We start from the raw sequence: 21,168 nt of genomic DNA, 5'->3' as shown, positions 1-21,168 counted from the left end.
AACATTGTTGCAAACGGTAATTGGAGGCACACTCATTCCTGGGTGGTCTGGTTGTTCGGTAGTTTCATTCCCTTGTTTTATTTGAATGATTCTACCGAACAACTAGAGGAATACAATTCTTTACATACATTTAACTGTCATTATACCCGGATACCATGCTTTCTATACATGTACATACACATTAAACCAGCCATATGACCAAATACACTTATTCTCATACATGTCGTGGGACAGCCCGGTACCAATCCGCTACACCGTGCATGGCACTAGTGCCGTAGGTTGCCTACCCCTGCCCTAGAGTATTTCAAATGGTGGTATTTTAACACTTTCCATGCACTCATTCTACCACCAGTCTCTGTCAAATGTTTGGTTAGTCATTTTTGTGTTATTTTTCACACACAATCTACTTTAGGCATGGATTCTCAGCTACTGTCAAAGAACACCCCTATATGTGTTCAGAATCATCTCCTGAGTACAGTGATACCACCTATGCATAGGTTTGTTGGGTTGTATGGGGGGTGCAAAGCCAAACATCTGACATGTGTTTTTTAAATTTTACATATCTTCTTTGCCTATCTTCTTTTTGGGGGCCTTTTCAGATATCCCAATTTATTTTCTTGCCATAAGCGGGCATATATTTGAAGAGTTGACACCCCACGGTATTGTATATGGTGTTTTGATGCCTTTGATGGAATCGTTTTAGTCAAAAATTTTGAGAAAGTGTGTGGTGGTAATTGTTCAATTTTCATTTTTACATACACATTGCTTTTTGACTGGGATTTCGGAGAGCCTGTTGTTGGTTATTGCAAGAAAACACTCCAGGTTGTTTTCTGCAAGGCCTCCTTAGTACACCCATGCCCCCACATGCATAGGGTAAACGTAACAACAACAAAAAACACCAAAAAAACTGAACGGCAAATGTTAAAAAAATTAAAAAAATTGACCAGTGTGTGGTATCATTTGAGCAGTCCCCAGTGCAGAGTCCAGGCTGTCCAGGGCAATCAGGACAGTGATATACACTATCTTTTCTCTGCCCCCTATTAAAACAGACTCTGCATTTTTGGTGGGGATTCTGCTTTGCCGCAGTAGGGGGAACTTCAAAAATAAAACGTGTCACCCCAACTCTGCTCTCTCCCATCACTGCCCGGGGAGCAGGTGCATCACGGTACAAAATCCCCTAAATGATCTGGAGCTGAAATTGTAAAAAAGTCAATTGCATCCTGGGGTTTGTTTTTTTGAACGATAATAAAGCGTTGTTGGTTGCAATCTGCATTACATAGATTGCAACCATTTTGTACCAGGCCCTTGTCTTCCGTATAATTAGGTAGGGTTGCAGCAGCTGATCTGCCAGATCAACCCCACCCATATGCCAGTTATAGGCCTTGATGCACACTGGCTTCCTTGTGCTCTCAGCTCTGCCAGGTACAGAGACCTCCACAGTCCCCTCAGTGTGGATGGTGGTAAGAAGGTACACATCCTTCTTGTCTCTGTACTTAACTGCCAACAGCTCCTCTTGGCGCAGAGCTGAGGTCTCCCCCCTCCGTAGCCGGGTGCGTGCAAGTTGTCCTGGGAAACCTGCGCTGTTCGTTTTGATTGTACCGCAAGCTACTGTATCAAAACAGTACAGTAGCTTGAACAAAGGGACACTTGTATAAAAATTGTCTGTATACAAGTGGTACCCTTTGTTCATCAGGGGGAATATCAGGTCCCAGACAATCTTGCCACTGGTTCCCACATGTTTTGGGCAACCTGGAGGGTCAAGGTGGCTATTCTTTCCCTCGTACACCTGTAAGGCCTGAGTATACCCAGTCTCACTATTACAGAGCTTATACACCTTTACACCATACCTAGAGCGCTTGGAAGGAACATACTGCTTGAATCCCAGCCTTCCCTTATACTTCATCAGGGATTAATCCACGCATATATTCCTTCCAGGTGTATAAGCCTCTGGAAACCTGGCAGCAAAGTGGGTAATCAAGGGGCGGAATTTATACAGCCTGTCAAACTGGGGATGCTCCCTAGGGGGACACAGGCTGTTGTCGCTGAATCATTTCATACCTCTTCCTCGACATACACTGGGAGTAAATGGGGGTAGAGAAGATGTGACTACTGCTCCAGTAGGAGCTGATGGAGGGCTTCTTTATGATGCCCATCAGCATAGTCAATGCCCAGAATCTTTTCTGGCATATTGATGGGCCATTGCTGCTTTGCCATAATAAGAGTCAGGCTTTGCAGCACAGAACTGATGGGTATATAAATTAGTTTGGGCGACAATGTTCCCCAATACATCATTGCCCAGAAACACCTCCATAAACTGCTGAGCGCTAAATCCTGCGACATCCAAATTGATGCCAGGATTTGCAGTAAAGGGTGGGTTATCTGGCCTCTGGCGATGAGGCACTACCCACTCCTCAGCAGTACTGCCAGCTGGAGCAGCACGTCTCCTTCTGGCAGGGGGACTAGCAGGCACAGATACATCATAACTAGATACATTACTAGCAGTGGCCAATGTATCTAGTGGTGTATCTGTGCACCTGGCAGGATCAAAATCAGAGTCAGAGTCAGACATAGACGTGTCAGACTCTAGCGAAAGATGGCATACGCCTGCTCAGCGCTATATGCCCTCTGTGACCCCTGTGACATGATCACAATCACTTTACTTAGTGATGTGTCAAAAAAAAAAACACACAAAAAAATGAACCCCTAAAAAAAATGCACAAACAGCAAAAAAGTGCTGCTGTGCATGAGCCAGTGGTTATAGAAAGATAGGCAAGATATCTTATGGCAAGATAGGGGTTAATGGCTCTGAAAATAGCCTTTGGGTCTCAAGATTTTACAAATCCCTACCTAAAACTACCTAAATCTCTAAATCTTTCGAGCTAAAACACAGATCTCTCTCCCTCTCTCACTAAAACACAAGTGAAGAGAAGAAGGGAGATCCACACTGATCAGACAAATGGGGAACATACTTGGAATAAAATTGTTATTGGGGCAAGCTGTAATTGGATGACCCTAGCCTGACCCTATGATGAGGCAGGCTAGGGACACCCCCAGAAGCCCCATGATGCACTGCCTTTAGAAATGCAGCGCCATCTTGGGAGTCACATGGCTGGGGGAGGGAAGGGGGTTAATATCGATTATTTTCTAAATATATTATTATATCTTCGCTGAGTGCCTCGACCCCTCGAGGCACTCAGCACATGCAAAGCATCAGAAGCCCGCCTGATGGCTTCCGATGTTCTGCTTAACTGCCGGGCGTCACGTGGAGCAACCCGGAAGTGATCGCTCGCAACATTTAGGCATCACTGCAATACTATCAGAATGGCTGGAAGCGATCACGACTGCTTCCAGCGCTCAAAATAGCTGCGGACGTATCAAGTACGTCCGAGGTCCTTAAGGACCGTTTTTTGTCGGATCTACCTGATACATCCGCGGTCGGGAATGGGTTAAATACAGTACTGTTCATTTCTGTATTTAATTGTATTTGTCAGACCTCACAAGCACATATTTGTTAAATATAGGAAATAAGTAAACATAATACTAAAATGCCTGGGAGCTGGCAGTTCCATTTGAAGTGCTCAGGTCAGGGTCAGCACATATTGTAACCTTATGGAACAAGCACAGCTTAGTGGAATAGGGGGTTTGACAGAGCTAGGAGGCGAGCATAGTGGGAAAGCCCCATGTGGGAGTGGAGTGAGAGTGTAAAAGGGGGTTGGCCCAATATAAATAGGCAGCCATTTTAGTGACAAGCACTTGAAATCTACTTACCTAGCCTAAGTTGTCCCTCCCACCCTCCCATTTTAAAGGGTGTTAGCTCCTGTTTGGTCACAGCGGCGGGGCTAGAGAGAGAAATGCTAGGGGACAAACAGTCTCTGGGGTAGTGTAAATAGAATAGGGCAGTTAGGCTGCCGGTGAAGAGCTTGGTTAAATGGTTCGTTATGAACCTTGGTAGGTTTCGAGCTCGGTGGTGGCTCAGAACCTTGTGTGTGGTAGGGGTATCCGGGTATGCCCCTACCGCGGTTATTTAACAACGTTTGGCACTTTTATTATGATTGTTGATGTTATTTATATTTTCAGAAATAATGGGTCATTGCCTTTTATTTTGGGGACAAATGATGTTATATGGCGGGATGGGGGCTGGGCAATGACTTTAATTTATTGTTATCAATATTAAAAAAGCTGTGGACATATTGACCCATACGTCAGTGTGTTTTTGGGGTAAGTTTTGGGGGGAATTCCACCTGCCCATATGGCGACTATGCGCCTGTCATGAGATCTCACTGTCTCTAGGTAACTGAACGGTAGAAATTCTACTACTAGAGCCTTACCTGGCTTTGCTGGTAAAGATGCCCAGGCACATTCGATAGAGGCACAGTTTCTGAACCACATAGGTCTGGAAGATTATTTTCTAGATAATTTTGTTCCAGTCTCTACAATCAGTACAATCAGAAAACTTTTTTAACCCTTGCCTCATAAAATACATTTTACAAACAAGATTCTAGCTATCCATGGGGAATTCTGCATGCTCAGTATGGAATAGAAATATGTTATGGATAAATGCAAGATTAGCTTTCACAATAGCTGTATGTCTAACAGATATTAATATTTTGTTCTAATTTATGTTTTTGGGTTTGTCTTAAAAATAACTCTACTCAGACTTATCATTGTAATATTGTACCTGTTTGTAAGTATGTGTCCGCAATGTGGTGAAACACAGTGAGCAGGTTAGCACTTTCCTTGTGCTCCTTTAAGGGAAACAATAAAAGTATTAGTGCAGGGTAAAAAAACAAAACAAAGACAGTATAACAAGAGAACACAAGAAAACAAAAGATAAATTAAACAAAAAAAAAAAGATGCTTGAAATTCACATTGAGCATCACATAAATTGTTCTGCCCTTGGAAACACTTGTTAAACCGGAGGTTAAGCTGAGCAGCACTTTTCATGTGAAGAGCAACAGCGTGTATATGCTTTATTAAATATAGGAAATAAGTAAACATAATCGTAAAACGCCTGGGAGGTGACGGTTCCACTTTAAACGCTCAGGTCAGGGTCAGCACGGATTGAGGTCTGTCTTTCTCTGGGTAACTGAACGATAGAAATGCTACTACTAGAGCCTTACCTGGCTTTGCTGGTAAAGACGCGTTCGATAGAGGCGCAGTATCTGAACCACAAAGCTCTAGAAGATTATTTCTTAGATCCTCTTGTTCTAGTCTCTCCAATCAGCTCTTCCTAAAGTTATATAAAAAAATGACGAAAAAAATCATTCGCCTATGCCTCCTGAAATACATTTTAAACAAACCTGATGCTAGCTATCCAAGGAGAATTCTGCATACTCAATATAGAATAGAAATATGTTAAGGATAAATGTAAGATTAGCTTTCACAATAGCTGTATGTCTAACAGAAATTTCCAACAGATATTATCTTGTCTTAATTTAATTTATGTTTTTGTCTTACAAACAACTCTACTCAGACTTATCATTATAATATTGTACCTGTTTGTAAGTATGTGTCCGCAATGTGGTGAACCACAGTAAGCAGGTCAGCACTTTCCTTGTGCTCCTTGAAGGGAAACAAGAAAGGCATTAGTGCAGGACAAAACTAAAACAAAGACAACATAACAAGAGAACACACAAAAACAAAAGATAAATTAAACAAAAAAAAAAAAAAGATTCTGGAAGATTCTTTTCGAGATAATTGTGTTCCAGTCCCTACAATCGGAATTTCTTTTTTGAATCCCATGCCTCATAAAATACATTTTACAAACAAGATTCTAGCTATCCATGGAGAATTCTGAATGCTCAATATGGAATAGAAATATATTATGGATAAATGTAATATTAGCATTCACAATAGCTGTATGTCTAAAAGGAATGTCTAACAGATATTAATATTTTGTCCTAATTTATGTTTTTGGGTTTCTCTCAAAAATAACTACTACTCTAGTCAAACTTATCATTGTAATATTGTACCTGTTTGTAAGTATGTGTCCGCAATGTGGTGAAACACAGTAAGCAGGTTAGCACTTTCTTTGTGCTCCTTGAAGGGAAACAAGAAAGGTATTAGAGCAGGATAAAAATAAAACAAAGACAACATAACAAGAGAATACACGAAACAAAAGATAAATTAAACAAAAAAAGGATGCTTGAAATTCACATTAAGCATCACATAAAATGTTCTGCCGGGGGGCGTGGCCTGACCGCCGAGCCGAGAGGACATGTACCTCGACGGCTCCGGCACACCAGGGCGCTAAAAGCGAGAAAAACACCCTAAAAAGACATTGAATCAGCGACAAAAGGTCTCCCGGCGAAAGTGAGAACCGGGGCACACACACCACCAAGCGACACCTGCTCCAGTACGTAACAACCACCCGGGAGAGGCCTACTAGCATGGCGGGCGCGGGAGAGACGGCTGCTCTCCTGCCGCCAGGCACAGATGACATCTCGCCCCACAGCCCACGTTCCCCCCCCCCTCTGGTCCGGCGGCTGTCATCCCGGACCACCCCAACACAATCCCCACAATAAGCGACAGTCAAGCAATTTGCTTACTGGGCCCAGAGGGGAGCAGGGCAGACTACAAAATGGCGGATGACACCCACACCGCATCCCTAGCCACAGCATGGAGGGTCACAAAGCTGCGACTTGACCACATATTCAACTCCTTCTGGGAGGAACTAGAGGCCCTCACATGGCCCACAGTGCAAGCACCCCCACAGGGAAACACATCACAGGGCCCACTGCGGGATGACCCAGAGCAGGGCGCAGCAAACCTACAGCACTCCTACCCGAGGCCAAGCAGGCACATGAGACGACCCACTTCGACGGCAGGGGCCTAGCACAACACTAAGAACGGGTGCAGCCTACACAAAATAAGCAAATCCAAAGAGTCCCCCACAGCAAGGCGCCTCAAACCGCCTCACCTACAAACAGAACTCCAGCATGAACCTGGGACTAGCGCAGCCCACAGAGCAATATTGAGAAAGTGGCGCCCCACGGATCCCACGTTAACAGCAGCGGCGGATCACCCATGCCTGCAAAGCAACATTCTGAGAACGCACTGACCGAAAAGACACAGGAGTCTGCACTTTGCCCACCGAACGGCCTGCATACCCACTCGGGAACGTCACACCTCAACACCTCTGGTCCACAGAGGACGAAGATAGCGGCTCGGAGCTCCCGCACACCGGTGGGATGGCAGGAGATGAGACGAACAGCACTGGGAGAAAGAACTCAGCCCCAACAAGGCATCGGCTGAGTCTGTAGTGACTGCGACACATTGACAGGCAAAGTGCCCAATGCCACCTGCTCTCCATTTGCCTCTAAAGAACTCCCACAAGCATAATATTTGATGAATCTTTATTTTGTTTTATGTTCTTATTTTAGCACATGCAGGGGATCTCAGGGGGTCCCACTCGTAATTCATTTGTTCATCTTATCATTAATCTGAATCTACTAATGCCTTAATGTTATGTTAAGTACTCTACTGTTAGGCTAGACGCGCCCAGTATCTAGCATGTTTTACCATATAGAATCTTATCGCAGGAAGTTCAGCTTGATGCAATACAACTTTAGAGAGTCGACTTGTACTCATGCACCACTTGCCCACTCAATCCTGTCCCATCTCACCTTATCAGATCTCTCTCCACTTGCCTCGTGCCTTCTTTAACATACATCTTCAACTGCTCGCTCTCTTCTTGCATCGTCCCTGCTGACCTTAAACATGCCACTGTAGTACCTATACTAAAAAAAATCCCTCGACCCATCCACCCCCTCTAACTACCGTCCCATATCCCTGCTCCCTTTTTTCTCAAAGCTGCTGGAAAGACTTGCCTTTACCCGTGTGTCTCATTTCCTCAATTCCAACTCTCTCCTTGACCCCCTTCAATCTGGCTTCCGCCCTCTCCACTCTACAGAGACTGCCCTTATCAAAGTTACTAACGACCTAATCGCAGCTAAATCCAAAGGCCACTACTCCATACTAATTCTTCTTGACCTCTCAGCGGCCTTTGACACCGTTGATCATGCTCTCCTTCTTCAAACTCTTCAATCGCTTGGTCTCTGTGACTCTGTCCTCTCGTGGTTTTCCTCTTATCTCTCCCAACGCTCATTCAGTGTCTCTTTTTCTAATGATACCTCCTCCCCTCGTCCTGTCTCGGTTGGAGTCCCACAAGGCTCCGTCCTTGGTCCCCTTCTATTTTCTCTTTATACTGCCTCTCTTGGCAAACTTATTACCTTTTTTGGATTCCACTACCACCAGTATGCCGATGACACCCAGCTATATCTCTCCTCCCCGGACCTCTCCCCTGCCGTCCTGCAACGTGTCACTGCTTGCCTTTCTTCCATCTCTGACTGGATGTCCTCCTGCTTTCTGAAACTCAATCTCTCAAAAACTAAGCTCCTTGTCTTTCCTCCTCCTAATACTGATCCTCCTCTTTCGCTCTCCCTTCAAGTTTGTGGTACCAACATCAGTCCGTCCTTGCAAGCACGCTGTCTTGGCGTCATACTTGACTCTGGACTCACCTTTGAGCCTCACATCCAGCATGTTGCCAAATCCTGTAGATTCCATCTTAAAAACATAGCCCGCATCCGCCCCTTTCTTGCACCGGATACTACCAAGGAGCTTGTCCATGCTCTAGTAATTTCCCGCATGGATTATTGTAACTCTCTCCTGATTGGTCTTCCCAATAGCCATACTGCACCCCTACAGTCCGTAATGAACGCTGCTGCTAGATTGATTTTCCTCTCTAGTCGTTTCTCTCACACCTCACCCTTCTGCCAGTCCTTACATTGGCTTCCTGTATGCTATAGGAGTCAATTCAAGGTACTAACTCACACCTATAAAGCACTGAACAACTCTAGCCCCTCTTATATCTCCTCACAGATCCATAGGTATGTCCCTTCTCGGTCTCTCCGCTCTGCCCGTGACCACCTCCTGTCCGTTGTCCGCACCCGTACGGCCAACTCGCGCTTGCAGGACTTCTCGCGGGCGGCTCCCTTCCTATGGAATAGCCTGCCTACCGCCATCAGACTCTCCCCTAGTCTTGCATCTTTTAAGAAGTGCCTTAAAACCCATCTCTTTAGGAAAGCTTATGGCCTCCAAGACTAACCCCTACCTCACATACCTGTCTCTTGCCCTCTCCTAATAGGCAGCCCACCTTATTTGATTGCAAATTCATGTCCTAATGTGTTTTACACCCTACCTCCTATAGAATGTAAGCTTGATTGAGCAGGGTCCTCTTCAACCTATTGTTCCTGTAAGTTTATTTGTAATTGTCCTATTTATAGTTAAACCCCTCTCATAATATTGTAAAGCGCTACAGAATCTGTTGGCGCTATATAAATGGCAATAATAATAATAATAATAATAATAATAATAATAATGCAGCCAAGCACTACCTTAATCAATCAATCAGTAAGTCGAATGAAATAAATCTACTTCATGTTTAACATACATCTTGCTACTTATCCTGACTTTCGCTTTTTTTAAAAAATGTGCAATGTTTACTCTCTGCCTTACCATTGTTAAAATATGTATACATAATTAGCTTGCACCAGCTATTGTGGCAGTGCAAATGTGTCTGTTTCCATTATGCACAAATAAATTAAGAATTAAAAAAAAAAAAAAAATGTTCTGCCCTTGGAAACACTTGTCAAACCTGAGCCTCACTTTTCATGGGAAGAGCAACAGCGTGTATATGCTTTATTAAATATAGGAAATAAGCAAACATAATAGTCAGTGTCGGTGTGTTTTGGGGGGAATTCCACCTGCCCATATGGCGACTATGTGCCTGTAATGAGATCTCTCTGTCTCTAGGTAACTGAACGGTAGAAATGCTACTACTAGAGCCTTACCTGGCTTTGCTGGTAAAGATGCCCAGGCACATTCGATAGAGGCACAGTTTCTGAACCACATAGCTCTAGAAGATTCTTTTCTAGATAATTTTGTTCCAGTCCCTACAATCAGAATTTCTTTTTGAAACCCATGCCTCATAAAATACATTTTACAAACAAGATTCTAGCTATCCATGGAGAATTCTGCATGCTCAATATGGTATAGAAATATGTTATGGATAAATGTAATATTAGCTTTCACAATAGCTGTATGTCTAACAGGAATGGCTAACAGATGTTGTCCTAATTTATGTTTTTGGGTTTGTCTTAAAAATAACTCTAGTCAGACATATCAATGTAATATTGTACCTGTTTGTAAGTAAGTGTCCGCAATGTGGTGAAACACAGTAAGCAGGTCAGCACTTTCCTTGTGCTCCTTGAAGGGAAACAAGAAAGGCATTAGTGCAGGGTAAAAAATAAAACAAAAAGACAAAACAAAAAGAGAACATAAAAGATAAATTAAACTTAAAGGGACACTGTAGGCATCCAGACCACTTCATCTAATTGAAGTACTCTGGGTGCTGTGACCATTTTGCACTTAGTGATGCAATGTAAAACATTTCAGTTCAAGAGAACTGAAATGTTTACATTGCAGCTCTAAGTCTGCCCTTAGTGGTGGTCTACCACACAGCCACTGGCGGAGCTTCTGGAATCCAAACTGACTTTTGGTCCATTAACTTAGATTTTCCCTATAGGAAAGCAATGAATAATCCAGAATTCTACAGTGCCAGGAAAATGGCTTTGTTTTCCTGGCACTGGAGAATGCCTTTAACAAAAAAAAAAAAAAAAAAAAAAGACGCTTGAAATTAATGTTGAGCATCACATAAAATGTGCTGTCCTTGGAAAGACTTGTCAAAGTAGAGGTGACGCAGGGCCACACTTTTCATGTGTAGAACAATAGTGTGTATACACTTTATTAAATATAGGAAATAAGTAAGCATAATAGTAAAAACCAATGAAAAAAGTTACCTGCGCTCTTTCCCAAACCCCTATGTATATTTAAACAAATGGAGGTTTTTAGTTACCTCCAATGGCCATGAGAGGGTATGCCCACCTGCCACGTCAAGGCAGACCTCTTAGGTGGGTCCTAACTCTAACCATTCACCTTGCTTCCTTGAGCTTCTGGCAAAGATATCTCTAATGAGACAAAAAGGGGTGTATTTTATATACATCCCTACATGCTTATTAACCCTTAATAGGGAACACATTGGATGGGCAGCAGCATTGTAACAAAAGCGCAGGACTTGTTTTCTTGTATTTGTATTCAGTTTTGTATCACACAGCTTTGTTACAATGCTGCTGCCCATCCCATGTGTTCCATATTAAGGGTTAATAAGCATGCAGGGATGTATATAAAATACACCCCTTTCTGTCTCATTAGAGATATCTTTGCCAGAAGGTCAAGGAAGCAAGCTGAGTGGTTAGAGTTAGGACCCACCTAAGAGGTCTGCCTTGGCGTGGCAGGTGGGTATACCCTCTCATGGCCACTGGAGATAACTAAAAACCTCCATTTGTTTAAATATACATAGGGATTTGGGAAAGAGCACAGGTAACTTTTTTTCTTTGGTTTTTACTGTATGTATTTGAGCCGATGTGTACTATGGTCGTTGCTACCGCACACGAGTGATGGGAGTTTGAGCGCAGGACTTGTTTTCTTGTATTTGTAAACATAAAAGTAAAATGTCACGGAGGTGAGGGTACCACCTGAAAGGTGCACTATAGGCACCCAGACCATTTCAGCTCATTAAAGTGGTCTGGGTGCAATGTCTGTCGGTTTAATAATTGTAATTATTGCAGTTATTGATAAACTGCAATAATTACATTGCAGGGATAACTCAATCTCTAGTTACTATCTACCAGACAGCCACCAGAGACTATTCCGGGTCCTTTTTGCGGATGATACTAAGATATGTAACAGGGTTGATGTTCCAGGAGGGATAAGCCAAATGGAAAATGATTTAGGTAAACTAGAAAAATGGTCAGAGTTGTGGCAACTAACATTTAATGTGGATAAGTGCAAGATAATGCATCTTGGACGTAAAAACCCAAGGGCAGAGTACAGAATATTTGATAGAGTCCTAACCTCAACATCTGAGGAAAGGGATTTAGGGGTGATTATTTCTGATGACTTAAAGGTAGGCAGACAATGTAATAGAGCAGCAGGAAATGCTAGCAGAATGCTTGGTTGTATAGGGAGAGGTATTAGCAGTAGAAAGAGGGAAGTGCTCATGCCATTGTACAGAACACTGGTGAGACCTCACTTGGAGTACTGTACACAGTACTGGAGACCCTATCTTCAGAAGGATATTGATAACTTAGAGAGAGTTCAAAGAAGGGCTACTAAACTGGTTCATGGATTGCAGGATAAAACTTACCAGGAAAGGTTAAAGGATCTTAACATGTATAGCTTGGAGGAAAGACGAGACAGGGGGGATATGATAGAAACATTTAAATACATAAAGGGAATCAACACAGTAAAGGAGGAGACTGTATTTAAAAGAAGAAAAACTACCACAACAAGAGGACATAGTCTTAAATTAGAGGGACAAAGGTTTAAAAATAATATCAGGAAGTATTACTTTACTGAGAGGGTAGTGGATGCATGGAATAGCCTTCCAGCTGAAGTGGTAGAGGTTAACACAGTAAAGGAGTTTAAGCATGCGTGGGATAGGCATAAGGCTATCCTAACTATAAGATAAGGCCAGGGACTAATGAAAGTATTTAGAAAACTGGGCAGACTAGATGGGCCGAATGGTTCTTATCTGCCGTCACATTCTATGTTTCTATGTTTCTATGTTAGACGACTTTTAGTCACCTAACTAACTAAGCATTGATAGCTATAGCGATCGCCGCCAGTGCACTTTAGGTACCCAACGTCAGGGGAGGAGGAGCGGAGGCGGAGCCTGACGCACCACTGAGGGACATCGGCGCTGGAGTCAGTTAACCCTTTCTGTGCTGCTGAGGGTCAGCATGTGGGATAGGGGCACTATAGGTTACTATAGTGATAGGAATACAACTCTGTATTCCTAGCACTACAGTTTCCCTTTAAGCGTTTGGTTCAGGGTCAGCACAGGTTGAGGTCTGTCTGTCTCTGGCTAACTGAGCAGTAGAAATACTACTACCAGTCTTACCTGGCTTTGATAGTAAAGATGCCTCAGGAGAAATCAAACCACAAAGCTCCAGAAGATTATTTTCTAAATCATCTTGTTCTAGTCCCTACAATCAGCTCATCCTAAGGTTATTAACAAAAAAAAAAAAAAAAAAAAAAAAAGAAAAATGGTCGCATATGGCCACATAAAATACATTTTACAATCAAGATGCTAGCTATCCATGGAGAATTCTACACATGCAATATGGAATAGGAATGTATTATGGATAAACATAAGATTAGCTTTTACAATAGCTGAAAGAAATGTCTAACAGATTTTTGGGGTTTGTCTGTAAGACAGAAAGCAGACATATCATTGTAATATTATACCTGTTTATGGTTTTGTGTCAGATTTGGGTGCATCCTGGAGTCACTATAGCCGATCGAGTTCTGCGCAAAGTTGGTGGTAGGTCGACGAGAAGCCAGTGATGATGTTTAATAGATCACTGGAACCGTACAGAACAGTAGGCTGCGGATCAACTAGTCTCATGCTTCCGGAGTCCGTGCTAGAGTCCCTGATGCCACACAGTCCCTGTCTCCTGATGTCCTTGGGAACTCTTTTGCTGCTCTGGTGAAATGTTTTAGATGAACTGACAGACCTATACCCAGATTTTTGTGTGCAGTCTTTTTTACTATTAAATTGAGTAACTTGATTGAGTGTCATCACATGATCCACGGGCCTGCTCGACTGCAATGGCGGCAGCTTTTGCTGATACAGTGCCGAGGGTCCACTACTGCTGGATTTTTGATCTGACAGCTTTGTTGATAGAAGATGGCGAGGCTGAATGTTATCCAAATGTTTGCATGTTATTAGATTGGGCAATCTCTGTCTCTCCACCTCCTTGGAAACTCTTGCAGTGCTCATGTGAGAAGTTTTAGATGGACTGACTGACTTATTTGTCTGCAGTGATGGCTGCTTTTGCCCACGCAGCACAGAGTGTTGCCCAACACCAACACTGCTGGCGTTTGGATCTGACATCTTTGCTGCATGCAGATGGAGAGGCTGAATCTTATTAAGGGGTTTGCATGTCCTCACATCCTTGGGAGTTGTTCTACTTTGGGATGGACTGCCTTGACTGAGTGCCATCTCATGGATGTTTGTCCGCAGTAGCGGCAGCATTCGCTCATACAGCACAGAGTGTTGGCCAAGTCCACTACTGCTGGATCCCGGCTCTGATGACTTCTTTGTAAAAAGATGACAAGCCAGCAAGCTATTAAAGGATTTGTATGTCAAGAAATTGCTATATTTCTTCCATGTATCCTTGTTGGGGAAGATTCGAATAAAACCGCCTCTTCTCTCTTCCTCCTCCTTGACCTCACGAATTATCTTCATCCTCTCGTGTAACAGAGAGGTTTCGGTCTGTCCAGCAGCTGTCTTTTGATATCCTGCTTTCACTTTTGCAGCTATTGTGGGCCCTTTGTCCATATTTTGCTGGGTATTTTGACACTGCACACCAATTAATGTCAGCGTGTCTGCAAGCAGATTTGCCTTGATTTTTAATTCAAGGGGTCCATCAGAAACCAGAGACGGCATTAGATTAACTTCCAACAGCCAGGGCTTTAAGGTTTCATCTACTAGGACATCAAAGCCGTACAATTCAAAACACTTTCTTCTGTCAGCGAGCGTTCCTTGCAACACTGAGGCAATAGAGCCTTCTGCCGATATTATGGTCTTAATAACCAGCTCTTCTATTTTAGACATGAGCGTGGCTGTGTCTTTTCCCAATTCCTTTAGGTGACGCAGCAAAGCACCCATGCTCCATAAACTGCCGTGATTTTCCACTTCCGGATTTGTGGATCTCACATAGTTTGCATTTGCTTTGTTTATGCTGGTGTTTGTCAAATGCATATATTGATTTTTCATGTTCTCCTCCGTTGGTTTATATTGATTAGTGGCAAACCTTGTCAGACCCTCTTCATATAGGTAAATAATTAGTGGATCATATGACGTGACCAGTACATAGAGGCGTAGGTCAAATTTAAATCCGTCAACAAGAAGTGGATTTTTTACGTAACGAGAGACTAGGAGTGTTTCCTTTCTGTTTATTTGAGAGAAGGAATTGATAATCTGGATTCCGCGACCTTGACAGGCAGAGACAGGCTTTGAGATCCAGGGGCCTTGATCCTTGGAAATAACTTTGCGGAATTCCTGGTTATCATTGGGAAGTACATAACTCTGGGGTAGGAAGTTGTATGTCTGAGCCCCATGTTTCTTCTGCAGAGTTTGAATGTTTTTGCAGAGTAGATCCTTGCGTCCCAACTGCATAGAATTGGGGAAGTGGTTGATTTTCTGATATTTGGAAAGATTTGCCAAGACAGAAGCATTAATGTATGGTCCTGTCCACATCAAATTGAAATTGCTACTGCTGTCTTCCACTTTCTGAAACCCATGAGAAGATAGCATTGTGCTGACCGGGCTATTCCCGATACGAGCCATCTTGTATGCCAGGTGGTAGCGTTCTCCCACCTCACGCAGGCATACCTTTCCAGTTGCGCCTTCTGCTTGAAATTTCACAACTGGCGTTTTTTCTGAACCCCCAGTCCATATTATGCAGGGGTGGTGTTCTTTCTCCTGGCGCTCAGAGGGTTCACCCTTCTTAGGCTGTTGTCCAGCCATAATTATATATTTAGCTGGTATCAATATCTGTGTAATACCAAATAATGAATTTTCTACTGCTCTCTTAGCCTCCTGTTCAGTTGGCTGCTATGCAGTGCAATGACTAAGTGGAGCAGTAGCAGCACAGTCAGCTTAGAGGAGCATAGTGATGTCAGAGCAGCACTGTGAGGTCAGAGGAGCATTGGGGAGGCCAAGCAAAGTTATTTGCATAGTTTTCCCAATAAGGTTTCAGTTCAAAGTATAGCCCCAATATCAGATTATCCTAAAATTGCATTAAAATTGACGTTGCCTCAAAGATATACAGCTTATATGCTTACATTCTTCTCCGTCTTCAATAAAAATTAGGGTTTTTTTTGCTTTAAATCACTGAAGTGGTTGTGGTCATCAGAGTAAACCATTAATATTGATTATCTTTTTTTTTTTTTTATTTATGTTAATTTCTTTTTTCTCCTAAAATTGATTTTTCATTAGAAGTAGGTAGGTAGATAGACACAGTGTAAGCATATAAACTGTTGTTCTTCACATGAAAAGTGCTGCCCTGCTTTGACAAGTCTTTCCAAAGGCAGCACATTTTATGTGATGCTCAACGTGAATTTCAAACGTCTTGCTTTCTTTTTTCAGTTTCATTTATCTTTTGTTTTCCTGTGTTCTCTTGTTGTGTTGTATTTTTTGTTTTATTTTTTATCCTGCTTTGATGCCTTTCTTGTTACCCTTCAAGAAAACTGTTAGTCTGCTTACTGTGTTTCACCACACTGCAGGCAGGCCCTTTCCCTGTGCTGCCTTTTTAAAGACGGTTTACATTAATTTTGTTTTACTGAACATGTCACTCTGCACATAAAATGTGCTGCCCTGCTTGACTTTAGGTGCAATAAGTCTTTTCAATGGCATTATTTTTCATATGCAGGTTCAGTCAGCTTCGCTTGAATAGTTGTTTTATTTTTAGGTTAGCATTGATTTTTAATTGCTGTTTGTGTGTTTTATTTGCTGTGTTGCTTTTTCGTTTCCATCTTTTTGTGTTTCACCACATTGAGAGCAGGCTGTTTTCCTGTGTGTCTCCTCGAGTACAAATAAAATCTCTTCTCCATGTTGTATTTAGTTCTATTCCAAGTGATACTGTCAGAATTGGGGTGCCTTCAAAAATTATATTTTCTATTTTAATATATTGATATATGCTCTGTGAAGGTCAGTTGTGTAATAAGCTATCTGGTTTCACAATGGAATTCCATTTACATTTTAAAGGAGGCTGTCATCTATGGGTGCAGAGGATACAAATCTTTACTATAAAGGTTTCAAGGGGCATGTTATCAGAAGATCAGAGTAATTAAAGGAACACTATAGTCACCTAAATAAAGCAGTTTTAGTGTATAGATCATTCCCCTGCAATTTCACTGCGCAATTCACTGTCATTTAGGAGTTAAATCACTTTGTTTCTGTTTATGCAGCCCTAGCCACACCTCCCCTGGCTATGATTGACAGAGCCTGCATGAAAAAACTGGTTTCACTTTCAAACAGATGTAATTTACCTTAAATAATTGTATCTCAATCTCTAAATTGAGCTTTAATCACATACAGGAGGCTCTTGCAGGGCCTAGCAAGCTATTAGCATAGCAGGGGATAAGAAAATCTTAATTAAACAGAACTAAATAGGGCTCTCTTTACAGGAAGTGTTTATGGAAGGCTGTGCAAGTCACATGCAGGGAGGTGTGACTAGGGTTCATAAACAAAGGGATTTAACTCCTAAATGGCAGAGGATTGAGCAGTGAGGCTGCAGGGGTATGATCTATACACCAAAACTTCTTCATTAAGCTAAAGTTGTTCAGGTGACTATAGTGTCCCTTTAACATATTGGTGTAACCATGGAAGTATGTGTTTTCCCAAGCCATCCTGTCCAATCTACCCAAAAACCAACCCTAACTGGTCACTTTTTACAGAGTGTTGTAGTGTAACTGGAGGGAAGAGATCAAAGAAAAGGACTTGTGTAAAGATGGAACTCTCTGTGAACTCTCTGTCTCCATTGGGGAGGACAGCACAGCAAGCAGCAGGTGCCATGGTGAACTGAGAGAGACTGTCCCAGATTACCCAAGATGAAGGCGCAAGGGGAAGATCTTCATTTAAATCTTTAAGTATTGCCCTTTTCAATGTATCTTTTGGTTTTGGACTGGATGTGGTTATAATGTGTATTTTGTATATCCTTCTAAAATCTGTAACAGTATCCTAAATAAATATTAGCAATACATTTTATTATACACGTGTGTTTGTGTCTTATTTGTCACACATTCCCTAAAAGAATATCCTTGTAAGAGGGTCATCATTTCTTACAAAGTGGCAAGCCAGGTAGGAGGGATTTAGTGTGATTTAGAAGTGTATAGATTGTATATTGACTTTTGGATACTGTCTCATCCGGAAGCAATAATAAAATGTATGGAGGGTGCATTAGATCTGTGGCTTAATGCTCAGGATTATGTGGCCAGGGCAATTATTGAAAAGAAATTGTCCAAATCTAGTGGTAAAATTGCTTTGATTTATGCTGCCCATTGGATTGCTGAGAAGTATAAAACTTTACTTGGCTAAAAGAGAAATTAGAGGCAAATGTTTTGAGTTTAAAGAATGATGTAGAAGTGTTTAAACTGTCTGCACAAAATGCTGCTGCTTTGTGTGTAGGTAGTCCAAATCTAGAACCTTGGATTCCTTACCATGTGCTTAAAGCACAGAATAGACAACTCAAGGCAGAAACTATTTCTCTACCATGTGAACGAAATGAGTTCCTTGAAAATCTGGATACAGTCTCTCTTGAATGACCTATTCTAGTAGTGTGATATTAACTTTCTATTAAAGTTTTTTTTTTTTTTTTTTTAGAAAACTATGGAGATGATGCCAATTGAGAAGGAAGAAAAGCATAGACATGTGAGAAGACCAAACATTTTAACATGTTTATTTCCTTCAGGAAAAATACAGTTTATAGAGGACCTTATTTTGTATTTTATATATATATATATATATATATATATATATATATATTTTTCATGTCTTTCATGTTTTTTTCAAGCCTTTAAATTCATTCATTACAGTTAGGAGGTCCAAATTCCAATTTTTTTTTATTAGTTTAGCACACCTGAACTGCCAGCTATGTTTTCTTTCTTTCTTTTTTTTTTTTGTATTTTGATGCTGGATTACTAATTTTATATATTTCTAGATCAGGTGAATTGTTGCCAATGTGAGGATTATATTGTGAACACACTGGAAAGATGTGATAGTGTAACTGTCTGTTGGTTTACAACATTAAATATTTTTGTTTTTGTCTTTTTTTCATTTGGTTACCAACAAAATTAGCCTCACGCTGGTTTTTTTATTTCTATCTTTGAAAGACAGTTTTCTTTAGATTGCAAGCTGCCAAACTTTGCATGCATTTCAATGACTTAAGGTAATGGTAGCATTTAATCTACATTTTTCTCTCTCTACATTTCCTTTGATTTTGTTGTTTTATTATGCTTTTTATTATTATTGATATTTATATAGCGCCATCAAATTCCGCAGCGCTTTACAATGGGTGGACGAACAGACATGTAGTTGTAACTAGTGATGTCACGAACATAACATTTTCGGTACGCGAACTATCGCAAACGTTCGCGAACCGGCGAACCGCCATAGACTTCAATGTGCAGGGGAATTTTAAAACCCACAGGGACTCTTTCTGGCCACAATAGTGATGGAAAAGTTGTTTCAAGGGGACTAACACCTGGACTGTGGCATGCTGGAGGGGGATCCATGGCAAAACTCCCATGGAAAATTACACAGTTGATGCAGACAGTGGTGTATCTTGGTTTTGTGCTGCCCTAGGCAGGACAAAACTCAGACACCCCCCTCCCCGCGCGCGCGCGCGCCACCCCCACGCAACCCTTCCCCCCTGCCCCGCCTTCTAAATACACACACATTCACTGAGAGATACGCATACACTAGCTAACACACACACACAGTCAGACACACACAGTCGGACACACACACACACTAACAAACACACACAGTCGGACACACACACTAACAAACACACACAGTCGGACACACACACACTAACAGACACACACAGTGAGACACACACACTAACAAACACACACAGTCGGACACACACACTAACAAACACACACAGTCGGACACACACACACTAACAAACACACACAGTCGGACACACACACACTAACAGACACACACCCTAACAAACACACACAGTCAGACACACACTAACAAACACACACACACTAACAGACACACACAGTCGGACACACACACACTAACAGACACACACACTAACAAACACACACAGTCTGACACACACACTAACAAACACACACAGTCGGACACACACACTAACAAACACACACACACACAAACTAACAGACACACACAGTGAGACACACACACTAACAAACACACACAGTCGGACACACACACTAACAAACACACACAGTCGGACACACACACACACACACACTAACAGACACACACAGTGAGACACACACACTAACAAACACACACAGTCGGACACACACACACTAACAGACACACACACTAACAGACACACACTGTCGGACACACAGTCAGACACACACACTGACACACACACACACACTAACAGACACACACATACACACTAACACACACACACACACTAACAGACACACACACACTATCAGACACACACAGTCAGAGACACACACTCACATTAACACATTTTTTTTTTATTTACTCCCCCCCCCGCCTCCCTACCTTTGGGAATGCTGGGGGTGGGGGGGTTCTCCCATTCCCTGGTGGTCCAGTGGCTGCAGGACGGCACTGGCGGGCAGGTTGGGCGGCCGGCGAGGGAGCTCTTCCCCTGAGCTATCTGCTCAGCTCCCTCGCGCGCCGCCCGCAGAGTGAGGCTGGGAGGCGGAGCCGGAATATGACGTCATATTCCGGCTCCCAGTCTCACTCTGCGGGCGGCGCGCGAGGGAGCTGAGCAGAGAGCTCAGGGGAAGAGCTCCCTCGCCGGCCGCCCAGCAACCAGCAACCAGCCCAGCATGTCTGTTAGCCGCAAGGCTAACAAGACATTTGCCTTTGGCATTTGGGGGCGGCGTTTTTTGCCGCCCCCTGGAAAATGCCGCCCAAGGCAAATGCCTTGTTTGCCTCGCGGCTAATACGCCCCTGGATGCAGAGTCTGGTTTTAATCCATAAAGGGCATAAATCACCTAACATTCCTAAATCACAATGGATATGGATTGACACCTTGACATATGGATTGACACCTGTCCTCAGAGACCCTGATACACACTGACACAGAGCAGAATAGGGACTGTTCCTCCTACATAGGGTCACTTGGCAGATAGGGATTGACACCTGTCCTCAGAGACCCTGATACACACTGACACAGAGCAGAATAGAGACTGTTCCCCCTACATAGGGTCACTTGGCAGATATGGATTGACACCTATCCTAAGGATCCCTGATACACACTGACACAGAGCAGAATAGGGACTGTTCCC

General features: G+C 42.6%; 1 protein-coding gene across 1 annotated transcript; it reads right to left on the bottom strand.

The window, feature by feature from the left end:
- Positions 1–13,411: 13,411 nt before the first annotated feature.
- On the bottom strand, positions 13,412–15,655 carry LOC134610507 (tubulin polyglutamylase TTLL5-like). Its single transcript, XM_063453474.1, has one exon. The coding sequence runs from the start codon at positions 15,653–15,655 to the stop codon at positions 13,412–13,414; it is 2,244 nt and encodes a 747-aa protein (XP_063309544.1).
- Positions 15,656–21,168: the final 5,513 nt, after the last annotated feature.

The sequence above is a fragment of the Pelobates fuscus genome, chromosome 5 (assembly GCF_036172605.1).
Source record: "Pelobates fuscus isolate aPelFus1 chromosome 5, aPelFus1.pri, whole genome shotgun sequence".
In the NCBI taxonomy this organism is placed as follows: domain Eukaryota; kingdom Metazoa; phylum Chordata; class Amphibia; order Anura; family Pelobatidae; genus Pelobates; species Pelobates fuscus.
Note: the sequence above shows the minus strand (reverse complement) of the source record. Positions and strands in the feature narration are given on the sequence as shown.

Bases quoted from the DNA above. Each gene is read 5' to 3' on its own strand.
- LOC134610507 (XM_063453474.1), bottom strand. From the start codon at position 15,655: ATGGCTGGACAACAGCCTAAGAAGGGTGAACCCTCTGAGCGCCAGGAG.